Raw genomic sequence first — 12561 nt, 5'->3', positions numbered from 1 at the left:
TAGTTGTATAGACTCATTCTGTGTGTAATATGTGATTTTTTTTTTTTTTTTTTTTTATTGACTACCTCATCTCTGTACCCCACTCATACAATTTATCTGTAAGGTCCCTCAGTCAGGCAGTGAATTTCAAAGGAAACCGTTCAGGAATTTCACTGAGGCCAATGGTGACTTTAAAATGGCTGTAATAGGAGAGAACTTGACCTGGTTGTGGTCCGGTCCCAGTTTAAATAAATAAAAATATATATATATACACACACACACACACACACACACACACACACACACACACACACACACACACACACACACACACAGAGAGACAGACTCACAGCTGTAATTGTTGCCAAAGGTGATTCTAACAGGTATTGACTCAGGGGTGTGAATACTTATGTAATCCAAATAGTTTTATTTATTTGTATTTAAAAAAACAAAAAATTTTTTTTTTTACACATGATAAAGAATCTTCCGCATTGACATGAGTGTTTTGTGTAGATTGCTGTAAAAAAAACAAAACACAATTAACTGTACTTTAATCTCACTTTGTAACACAACAAAATGTGACGTCAAGGGGTGTGAATACTTTCTGAAGGCAGTGTAGTGCATTAAATCTGACTGGCCCAATAGGGGATGGATAGGTGCAGTGGTGAATTTAGCATATACATCTTGGTGGGGCAACAAAACAAAAAAAACATTTACATTTTAGTCATTTAGCAGACGCTCTTATCCAGAGCGACTTACAGTAGTGAATGCATGCATTTCATTTTCATTTCATGCATTTTTTTTCTTTTTTTTGTACTGGCCCCCCGTGGGAATCGAACCCACAACCCTGGCATTGCAAACACCATGCTCTACCAACTGAGCCACAGGGAAGGCATGTACACAATAATGACAAAATATTTTTAAAAGGGTGTACCCTTTAATTAATCTGGTACCTAGCAAGGGACCATTGTGTTGCTTGTGGCGTTTCTGTACTGCACGCTCTGATTTGTTTTATAGGGCCCTGTATCTTAGTCCTATATCTTACCTTGGAAGTGTTTACTTCAAGCGGACTAGAGTTGCAATGACCCATAAATTGACTGTCCAAATAAAGCATTTACACAAAATAAGTTTTGCAGCGACACAATCCAAAAGGTATGCTACAGCTAACAATTTATTATTTTGACTGTTCACAATTCACAAATGATCATTTTGATTCCTGTGATTCATCATGTTTGAACCAAACCCCAACTACTATAATGGCAAAGCAAATAATTTGATTTGTAAATTCAAATAAATTAATATTTAAGTATATATTTATTTTAACTTAAAAAATATATATATGAAGTGAGACATCCGTTTATACAGTAATTTAACATTTGTATGGTCTAAATACTATACGTAATATATAATCATTTGACTCTGCCCGGAACAAGGCTTGGTTTATCTTTATAAAGGGGTCAACATTTTACATTAATTTTGTTTTATTTTTGAATGTTTTGTTAACTTAAAATGACACAACGACTAGGTTTCCAGTTCAGCGTTTTACTAAACCGTATTTCCACAATACATGGTTGCCATAGCACTCAGGCCAGGTCCATCTCCAGTGACCCTCCCGCGCAGGCGTACTAACAACAGAAATATAGGGATACTTTTAAAGCAAACTTAACAGTTTAACATGTTTTTATTTTTATTTTTGTCAGACTGGCACAGCGGGAAGTACGAACGTGAATGTCGTGAGGACCATGATGAGGTGTCCAGCGTGAAGAGTGAGGGTGCTCCCTTCCGTGCCGGGTTCCGGGGGCGTGGTCGTGGCAGGGGCAGGGGCCGGGGACGAGGCAGAGGAGGCAGCAGAGGTAAGGTCTCCGTGTAAATGGATAGATACGTGGTATCGTAACTAGTTGGATGAGAGCCACGGTCTAAGTGATTAAAGAACAGCGATGTCCTAATAGCGTTTTATTGAGAGTAGTGTGCAGAGAGTAGCACATTACACTAGCAAATATTTCAAACTCCATTTCACGTCTGTTTTTAGTACCGATGTCTTAAAATACATTATTTTCATTTGTGTGTTTCCAAGGCTCTCTGTAGAACAACTCTCTCTCGCTCTCTGTGGCTGTGGTCATGGCTTTGCCTTTGTTCTATGTAACCCTGATCTGGCCCCACTAAGGATACAGTCAAAACAATTTCATAACCGGAGTGTGGTAGTACGAGGCGAGTCCTGTGATCCCTCAGTGCCACGGGTGGAGGCAGGGGGCCTGGGCCTGCTGGTTCTAGCCACCAGCCTCTCCCCTCTGGCTTCGCCACAGGAAAACTGCCCCCCCTTTTCATTTGAGAAGAAAGTGGGAGGAACAAGGGCAGTGGAGCAGAGTTAACACACTCCTTCCTAGCTCCTGACCCACCTACTGTCATTATGAAACCTGCCGTTCTTCTCCTTCTTGCTAGGCCGAGATCCCTCTGGAGTTTTACCCCCCCCCCCCACACACACACAGGAACACACCGTTTCAGCAATCTAAGAATGTTTTCCTGACAGGATGCCATATTTAAATTCTCTCTTTGTCTGCTGATCTTTAGACTAATATTTACTCTCTAGCTCTGTCAGCTTGCTCCGATTTTTAGAGCGTAATCGCACGCCTTCCTAGGCTCAACAGCTGTGCTGCAAATGTGTCTCTGCTGTTGCTGAACTGCCTCTGTAGCTTTGTTTATTTTAGTAGGTATGTGACAGCCGCCCTGTAATGGTTGACTACTGCCATGTCTCCTGCCATGTCTCCTGCCAGGTCACTACGACTATCATTACGGCTACAAGGCCTACGACGGGAAGGACGGCGCCTACAGCCAGAAGTTTGGCGCTCCAGTGACCTACTACTATGACAACATGAGCAGCAACGACCTGTACTCCGTAGACCAGGACCTGCTCAAGGACTACATCAAGAGGCAGATGTGAGTACTGCCCTTGGTTACTGCGCTTTAGAGCTACTGCCCGTTGGTTACGGCGCTTTAGAACTACTGCCCGTTGGTTACGGCGCTTTAGAACTACTGCCCTTGGTTACTGCGCTTTAGAACTACTGCCCGTTGGTTACTGCGCTTTAGAACTACTGCCCTTGGTTACTGCGCTTTAGAACTACTGCCCTTGGTTACTGCGCTTTAGAACTACTGCCCTTGGTTACTGCGCTTTAGAACTACTGCCCGTTGGTTACGGCGCTTTAGAACTACTGCCCGTTGGTTACGGCGCTTTAGAACTACTGCCCGTTGGTTACGGCGCTTTAGAACTACTGCCCGTTGGTTACGGCGCTTTAGAACTACTGCCCTTGGTTACGGCGCTTTAGAACTACTGCCCGTTGGTTACGGCGCTTTAGAACTACTGCCCGTTGGTTACGGCGCTTTAGAACTACTGCCCGTTGGTTACGGCGCTTTAGAACTACTGCCCGTTGGTTACGGCGCTTTAGAACTACTGCCCTTGGTTACGGCGCTTTAGAACTACTGCCCTTGGTTACGGCGCTTTAGAACTACTGCCCTTGGTTACGGCGCTTTAGAACTACTGCCCGTTGGTTACGGCGCTTTAGAACTACTGCCCTTGGTTACTGCGCTTTAGAACTACTGCCCGTTGGTTACGGCGCTTTAGAGCTACTGCCCGTTGGTTACGGCGCTTTAGAGCTACTGCCCGTTGGTTACGGCGCTTTAGAACTACTGCCCTTGGTTACGGCGCTTTAGAACTACTGCCCTTGGTTACGGCGCTTTAGAACTACTGCCCTTGGTTACGGCGCTTTAGAACTACTGCCCGTTGGTTACGGCGCTTTAGAACTACTGCCCTTGGTTACTGCGCTTTAGAGCTACTGCCCTTGGTTACGGCGCTTTAGAGCTACTGCCCTTGGTTACGGCGCTTTAGAGCTACTGCCCGTTGGTTACTGCGCTTTAGAGCTACTGCCCTTGGTTACGGCGCTTTAGAGCTACTGCCCTTGGTTACGGCGCTTTAGAACTACTGCCCGTTGGTTACGGCGCTTTAGAGCTACTGCCCGTTGGTTACGGCGCTTTAGAGCTACTGCCCGTTGGTTACGGCGCTTTAGAACTACTGCCCTTGGTTACTGCGCTTTAGAGCTACTGCCCGTTGGTTACGGCGCTTTAGAACTACTGCCCTTGGTTACGGCGCTTTAGAACTACTGCCCGTTGGTTACGGCGCTTTAGAACTACTGCCCGTTGGTTACGGCGCTTTAGAACTACTGCCCGTTGGTTACGGCGCTTTAGAACTACTGCCGTTGGTTACGGCGCTTTAGAGCTACTGCCCGTTGGTTACGGCGCTTTTTTATTTTATTTATTTCACCTTTTATTTAACCAGGTAGGCAAGTTGAGAACAAGTTCTCATTTACAACTACGACCTGGCCAATAGGTCAAAGGTTTAAGAGGAAATGGATGTCATTTTTTTCAGGGTTGAAATAATGTAAATAACCTATGCTTTTTAGCAGACGCTTTCAACCAAAAGGATTGACATTCATGCGTGCATACTTTCGCATATGGCTGGCCCCAGAATATAACATGGAATCTGAATTTAGGTGTACATACATAGGCCTACAATTTCCATTATCAAATTCTGTCTCCAATACAACGGATTGTAGTTGAAATTCCATTTGTTTTCACTCCAAAACGAAGCTGAGAACATAGCCAAATATTTAGTCTCAACACTTTCCCCACCTCATTGAGTCATTGTACTCCCTGACGAGGGCTTTGCAAAAAAAAAAAATCTTCAGATTTTGTTCTATTGAGCATGTCTTCATAATAAAGGCATTGTGATTCTAGGAAGACTGATTTTGTTGACTTCCTGTATTTTCTCCGTAGTGAGTATTACTTCAGCCTTGACAACCTGGAGCGGGACTTCTTCCTGCGTAGGAAGATGGATCAGGAAGGCTTCCTGTCTCTTGGCCTGGTCGCTAGCTTCCACAGGGTGCAGGCCCTCACCACCGACGTCAACCTCATCATAGAGGTACATACGTTCCCCTTCTTAGCTGTTTCTAGCAAGATGGCGGATGGCTTTTAGAAACAAATACGTCGCTCTACCTTCAGAACTCATCAGCTTTTAGAATTTGTAGATAATTCAAGGCTTTTTCATCGAGTTTTGACTTGTCAACAAACAGGAAAAACACTTTCTGCAGTACTTTCTTTCCCTCTTAGGTTTTTAGAAGTTTTTGAATGTAATGCAGGAATGTTTTCCAACTTGCCAGGCATTGAGAATATTCTAGTTCATGGATGTCAAACATTCAGACAGGGTGCCTGATTCGGCCAGCAAGGTGTTCCAATCCTGCCCTCGTGTGGTTTTAGCAACAAACAAAAAAATACACACAAAACACACATGCGTATACGATAGATGAGTAGATACTAATTTAACTGTGTTTCATACCCTCAACTCTTAAATCTACCCCTAGTCTTTAAAGGGTAGCAAAGAGGTGGAGATCATTGAAATGAAGATTCGCCGAAAGGTGGAACCCGAGAAGTGGCCTCTACCAGGTCTTTCCATGGGACCGGACCACAACCAAGTCGACCTGACCCAGCTCATCCACTGCCCAGAGTTCGTTCCCCGGCAGACGCCCGCTGAGCAGACAGGTATAGCAGCTACACCCACTGTAGAACAGATATTCACCCGTTCTGATAGACTGTCCATTTTAGCTACTCAAAACGGATATATTGATCCACCTAGTCAGCTACATCCACTTTAACAGTCTTGTGTATTTAGAATCCTATCGAACAGACTGTGTGTGTATTTTCACTATGAAAACAGACGGTTGTACACTTGGCCATACAGAGTTGCTCTATACTTTCTATGAAATAAATATTTTTCTTGTTTGTTGGAGCCATTTTTTAATGTAAATTGAACAGATTTATTTTTTATGTGTGGCCTAGCCAGCCACAGTCACCATATACTTGCTAATGTCTCACTATCCGCTTATAGCATCACAACACCCTGGTGAAGGCTAAAAGCCTCCCATGTTGGCTCAGTTTGGGCCCAGCCTAGACCCCTGAGTTTTGTTTTTTTAAGGATGGGGGTATACAGTGTGATACTGTGAGGTGGACTCATTCTGATTCAGTCAAGGGCTCTCTTGCTGTGTCAAGTAGACCCTGATTAGGCAAAGCTGATTTATTCCATTGGGTTGCTTATCTGGTGAGCTCACTCACCGGTCTGTCCACATGGTACACCTGTAGGCTTGTCTAATGATCACCTGTCTGTCCACATGGTACATCTGTAGGTTTGTCTAGACTAGGGATCACCTATAGTCAATCTAATCGACAGAATCTGCTCCAGGGTCTCCCCGGTCCTCCACACCCACCAGGGGCTCAACCAGGGCCTCCATGCAGCCCAAAGTGGAGCAGGACGTGTCCAACCTGAAGAGCATGTCCAAGGGCCTGTCGGCGAGTCTCCCCGACCTGGACTCTGAGTCCTGGATCGAGGTGAAAAAGAGGCCCAGGCCCTCTCCGGCCCGACCCAAGGTGAGTGGATCTGAAGGAGAGGAGAGGGACGGAGCGTGTTCGGAACTGGGATTCAAACCTCACAATACGATATTATCGCGATACTTGGGTGCCAATATGATGTACTGCAATTCTCACAATTCTATGTGTGTTGCGATTCAACACTGATTTTATTGCGATTTGTTGTTCCAAACGTATTGCGCACCATATGTCTGCTGCAAAGGGACGAGAGTCATGAGAAAATGAGTTTTGATCAGTCAATGAAATAGAAGTGCTGAAAACGGAGTTGTCTCCCTATTTAAAAAAAAATAAAACAAGATGGAGGACAAGCTATGAAGGAAAAATACTCGAGTTTTGGTGCAGGTACAGCAAACTAGCGCAAAAATAATATTTCGAAATTGTCAAAACGATGTGACACAATGTATAATATCCCTAATGTAGTCTACATTTATTCCCCCCCCATCGCTTATATGGATATCAGGGCAATGTTGCATCGTCATGCTTGCAACAAAACCCAATGGTTATAAAGGCTTCCTTCAAGACACTTACAACCAATTTCATGACCTAATATCTGCATCCCAAATGGCACCCTATTCCCTATTTAGTGCACTACTTTGGACCAGATCCCTAGGTCAAAAGTAGTGCACTACATAGGGAATAGGGTGCCATTTGGGGGGTATGTCCATACCTCTACATTGCCCTCTCTCCACTTGTCTCCCTCTCCACCTTTTTGTCATCCATCCATATCTCCCTCCCTCCTCACCTGGACGTTAACTGATGGTAGACCCCCTCGTTGCAGCAGAAGGAAGAGGCTGTCTCCCCGGCGCCCCAGCCAGGCCCCAGCCCGATCCTCTCGGTCTCCCAGGCCTCGGCCACGGGGGCCAAGGAGGAGCAGGACGAGCCCGAGGAGCTGGACTTCATGTTTGACGAGGAGATGGAGCAGATAGATGGCCGCAGGAACACCTTCACCGATTGGTCCGACGACGACTCGGACTGCGAAATCGCCGACAACGACGTTAACAAAATCCTCATCGTGACGCAGACGCCGCCCTACCTGCGCAAGCACCCGGGCGGCGACCGCACGGGCCACCACACGTCACGCTCTAAGCTGACCAACGAGCTGGTGAAGGTGATCAACGACGGCCTGTACTACTACGAAGCGGATCTGTGGGATGACAACTACGAACCCGAGTACGCCACCATCAAGGTCAGTCCCTTTCACTGAGACTTCAACTCTGTAGTCAGGTATCAAGCACTCTTAACTAGAATAGGTACAGTCATGCAAGAAAGGTGAGTTAAACCCACAGGGATTAGTATTTGTTTGTTTTCAATTAGTTTTTACGAGTGTTGCCGATGGGAATGTGGTGAAGAGCAGAATTTTACCTAACTTAACTATTTAGGGAATAGCCTAAATAATTCCATATCTCTAGTTAAATTAGGCATGTTACCTAGCTTCCACCAGACCTAGAAACGATTTAAACAATAACAAAACAAACTGTTATGAACATCGTTTGTGTACCACTGATATAACTTAAGTGGGCTATTGTGAAAAGTTCCAGGTGCCTGTTCTGGCTGCAGTGTGGACGTTTCTGTCCAAGGCCTGTGCGCACGCGTGTTTCTGGATGTGGCGGGCCACAGAATGGTCGTGTTGCCATTTTGAATGTGTGTTTGTGTTGTCCCTGCTCTCATTGTGACAGGGCTCTTTGTGTCGTTCACGTGCCCCTCCATCCAGTGGTGTGTGGAAAAAGAGTTCCCTTGTTTATAAATAAACCCTAGCTAGGCTGTCTCCGCTTAGCTAAAGGCTCTGTAAAGTGGGTTTCGTGGGGGGGAAAACGGCTCTTCAAATGTCTTCAGAGGTAACTTTGCTAGACTTCGCGATGGCTGGGGCTGGAAATGTAAGTCTTGTTTCAAAATGGCACCCGTTTCCCTATTTTAGTGCACTGCTTTTGACCAGAGTCCTATGGACCCTGGTCAAAGCAGTGCTCTATATAGGAAATAAGGTTGACATTTAGGACGCAGTGTAGAATTTCAGTGTAGTACTTGTTGTTTTGCTATTTTTCTACCAGTTTTGTCTTAGAGGAAAGTTGATTCTGTGTTGTTTTGGGGATGGTTTCCAGACCAGTTTGAAATGGACTGGGATGAAATGGCAGTTAGATGAAGGCTGTAATGTAGCCTTGTAGTTTCTTGGTCACCATGCCCTGTTTGTGTGTGTGTCCAACCATCACCAAACCATTAGAAGGTACATTAGGCTACATAGATCATTGCCGATGACAGGCCATTAACTATCTCCTCCGGCTTTTGTTTTGGCTCTTGAGAAGAACAAAAAAATGTTTTGGACATGAAATGAGGCATGGTCAAATGTTTGGCTTTTTGAATGTTCATCGCCTGGACACAGATAACGGCTAGTCCTGGACACCGGTAACGGCTAGTCCTGGACACCGGTAACGGCTAGTCCTGGACACCGGTAACGGCTAGTCCTGGACACCGGTAACGGCTAGTCCTGGACACCGGTAACGGCTAGTCCTGGACACCGGTAACGGCTAGTCCTGGACACCGGTAACGGCTAGTCCTGGACACCGGTAACGGCTAGTCCTGGACACCGGTAACGGCTAGTCCTGGACACCGGTAACGGCTAGTCCTGGACACCGGTAACGGCTAGTCCTGGACACCGGTAACGGCTAGTCCTGGACACCGGTAACGGCTAGTCCTGGACACCGGTAGCGGCTAGTCCTGGACACCGGTAGCGGCTAGTCCTGGACACCGGTAGCGGCTAGTCCTGGACACCGGTAGCGGCTAGTCCTGGACACCGGTAGCGGCTAGTCCTGGACACCGGTAGCGGCTAGTCCTGGACACCGGTAACGGCTAGTCCTGGACTAAAAAGCACTTTCAATGGAGAATCTAAAATTGTTATTCTAGGACTGGGCTTTAGATGTGCCTCTGGGAGACAAACCAGCTCATTAAGTTTGACCACTGTCTCACTGAGGCTCTCTGTCATGTCGTCTCTGCAGCAAGAGGTGGAGAACTTCAAGAAGGTTCACCTGATCAGCCGAGAGGAGTTTGACTGCCTGACCCCAGAGCCCCCTGTCGACCCCAACCAGGAGGTACCCCCGGGACCTCCCAAACCCCAGCAGAGTGAGTACCAGACACTGACTACACACACACACACACACACACACACACACACACACGAGGCAGACACGGACTGGCGCGACGCAGACCTCTCAATAAAACAGGGGTTACACAGCTGTGACCTATCCAGTGCCACACTGAACCACTCAACTGTACCAACAGGAAATGACACCAGAGAGCAGAATAATGAGTTGGAAGTGGTTCTATGGCTTTTGCAACACATACTGATAAACTTGAAATCTATAGGAATACTTCCACATACCTGTCTTTCTCATGTGCATATCCTTTATATAGCTGTGATACTAAAATGACCCATAACTGTATTCCAGATGTCACTCATGACTCCTCTCTCGCATCTCTCAGTTCCCGTAGACGCCTTGGCGAACAAACTGTTCGGTGCCCCTGAGCCTTCCACAATAGCACGTTCCCTCCCGACGACTGTGCCTGACTCGCCCAACTACCGCAGTGCCCGGACACCCCGCACGCCTCGCACCCCGCACCGGAAGGACCCCCCAATGACGCCACGCTTCTACCCTGTGGTGAAGGAGAGCCGGCCTGTCGACGCCATGGTAACAAATAAGAGTTTCTGCCATTTAGCTTCAACTCATGTTGATCTCCTAGGGGAAGCAGTCTGTTAGATCTCCCAGGGGAAGCAGTCTGTTAGATCTCCCAGGGGAAGCAGCCTGTTAGATCTCCCAGGGGAAGCAGCCTGTTAGATCTCCCAGGGGAAGCAGCCTGTTAGATCTCCCAGGGGAAGCAGCCTGTTAGATCTCCCAGGGGAAGCAGTCTGTTAGATCTCCCAGGGGAAGCAGTCTGTTAGATCTCCCAGGGGAAGCAGTCTGTTAGATCTCCCAGGGGAAGCAGCCTGTTAGATCTCCCAGGGGAAGCAGCCTGTTAGATCTCCCAGGGGAAGCAGTCTGTTAGATCTCCCAGGGGAAGCAGTCTGTTAGATCTCCCAGGGGAAGCAGCCTGTTAGATCTCCCAGGGGAAGCAGCCTGTTAGATCTCCCAGGCGAAGCAGCCTGTTAGATCTCCCAGGGGAAGCAGCCTGTTAGATCTCCCAGGGAACAGTATTTGCCCCCTTTTCTAATTTTTGCAACTTTTGCATATTTTTGATACTGAATATTATCAGATCTACAACAAGGACCCGGTATTAGGTGAAAGGACCCGGTATTAGGTGAAAGGACCCGGTATTAGGTGAAAGGACCTGCATACTAATTTCAGAAACAAAGTTATGCAACACACAATTCCCCCGTGTGAATAATGAATTGCCCCCTTTACACTCAATAGATGGTGGTGCCATGTTTAGCTGCAATGACTGCAACCAAATGCTTCCAGTAATAGTAATATAATCAGAAAGGGGGGAAAAAACTTTTCCACAGCACTGTACATATAGATGATATCAGACTTGTACTGCGCATCTGTTTATACATATGATTTGTAAAGTGTCTTTCACTTCAAACTGGTGACTAGGGCTGGATTTGGGTGTGGGCGTTTTGACTTCTGTCGTTCTCTTGGTGTAGTTAACTGTCCTCTCTCTCTCTCGATCCCTCTCCCCCTCTCTCTCGTTCCCTCTCCCCCTTTCTCTCTCTCTCGCTCTCTCTCTCTCTCTCGTTCCCTCTCCCCCTTTCTCTCTCTCTCGCTCTCTCTCTCTCTCTCTCTCTCGTTCCCTCTCCCCCTTTCTCTCTCTCTCTCTCTCTCGATCCCTCTCCCCCTTTCTCTCTCCAGACCCCCAGGAAAAGGAAGACCAGACACAGCTCTAACCCTCCAATGGAGTGCCACGTTGGCTGGGTGATGGACTCGCGAGAACACCGATCCCGCACTGCCTCCGTCAGGTGAGACACAAGTCTCCTCTCCTGTGGTGGTTTACCAACGTGTTCATTTTACCTACAAAAAGGCTTCATCTTATGTCATAATTACAACATTTCACCACAATAACAATTGTTGAAGTCATTGAGTGGTTTATCACTTACACATTGGTAAATCTACTTCTATGTTCATTTTAGGTTTAATTTATCGTTGATGTTTGTGTATTTAATGACTCGTTCCCCTTCTGTCCAGCTCCAACGCCAGCCCCTCAGAGGGTACCCCTGCATTGGGGGGAATTGGCTGCACCCCCCAGTCGCTCCCCAAGTTCCAGCATCCCTCCCACGAACTGCTCAAGGAGAACGGCTTCACTCAACATGTTTACCACAAGTACCGTCGGCGCTGCCTAAACGGTACTCATAGCTACCCATATCTTTTTTCCCCCCTGAATACACACACAGACACACACACACACAGACACACACACAGAGATAGTTAATCACTCATTCACACACCTCAACAGTACAGGCGTAGCACCTTTACCATGTCATATACTGCTTCTATTGCTTACGATCTTCCATTCAGAAACTTCTGACTTTGTCACAGTCTAGAAAGTCAAGTTGACACACACATTACACTTGTGAATAAACGGTGAGAAACATAGCATATACATTGCGGAGGCTTACTTTGATACACAGGTTACGTCCCAAATAGCAACCTGTTCCCTAAATAGTGCACTACTTTTGAAAATATGGGGAATAACTTGTCATTTAGGACACACAAGCACACAGCCATAGTGTCTGACCTTTCACCCCTCTACTCCACCAATCACAGAGCGCAAGCGGTTGGGCATCGGTCAATCCCAGGAGATGAACACGCTATTCCGTTTCTGGTCGTTCTTCCTGAGGGATCACTTCAACAGGAAGATGTACGAGGAGTTCAGGCAGCTGGTGGTGGAGGACGGCAAGGAGGGATACAGGTAATGCTTCATTTCCTTCTTTGCTTAATACTTATCCGTCTACGGATTATACATAGATATTTGATTGTATGGAGTGGCAGCGCATCCGACCTTTCTTCCCGACAGCGAAAGGTTTGAGAGGGTCTGCTCGTGCAGTATGGGGTGTAAATCAAGGTTACCTTGATTGTATAATGTTTTACTTATGGGCCAGTCACGATATATCTACATTTTTTTTTTAAATAA

General features: G+C 46.6%; 1 protein-coding gene across 9 annotated transcripts in view; it reads left to right on the top strand.

Moving 5' to 3' along the window:
* Positions 1-12561, top strand: part of LOC115153882 (la-related protein 1) — a 55451-nt gene that overhangs the window by 33716 nt on the left and 9174 nt on the right. For 6 of the 9 annotated variants that reach the window (XR_003867785.1, XR_003867784.1, XR_003867783.1 and 3 more), the window contains 11 exons: positions 1680-1832; positions 2751-2913; positions 4804-4948; positions 5388-5565; positions 6251-6447; positions 7211-7633; positions 9435-9558; positions 9919-10124; positions 11283-11389; positions 11616-11773; positions 12195-12339. Coding sequence is in view for 6 of the 9 variants with exons in the window: in XM_029699534.1 (XP_029555394.1) it covers positions 1680-1832; positions 2751-2913; positions 4804-4948; positions 5388-5565; positions 6251-6447; positions 7211-7633; positions 9435-9558; positions 9919-10124; positions 11283-11389; positions 11616-11773; positions 12195-12339 (1999 nt within the window). In the remaining 3 variants the exon portion in view is untranslated. The remainder of the gene's footprint in view (positions 1-1679; positions 1833-2750; positions 2914-4803; positions 4949-5387; positions 5566-6250; positions 6448-7210; positions 7634-9434; positions 9559-9918; positions 10125-11282; positions 11390-11615; positions 11774-12194; positions 12340-12561) is intronic. The other 3 variants (XM_029699531.1, XM_029699533.1, XM_029699532.1) reach the window with 3 other exon arrangements.

This window comes from Salmo trutta, chromosome 19, assembly GCF_901001165.1.
Source record: "Salmo trutta chromosome 19, fSalTru1.1, whole genome shotgun sequence".
Lineage (NCBI taxonomy): Eukaryota > Metazoa > Chordata > Actinopteri > Salmoniformes > Salmonidae > Salmo > Salmo trutta.
This window is presented reverse-complemented; position numbering and strand designations above follow the sequence as displayed.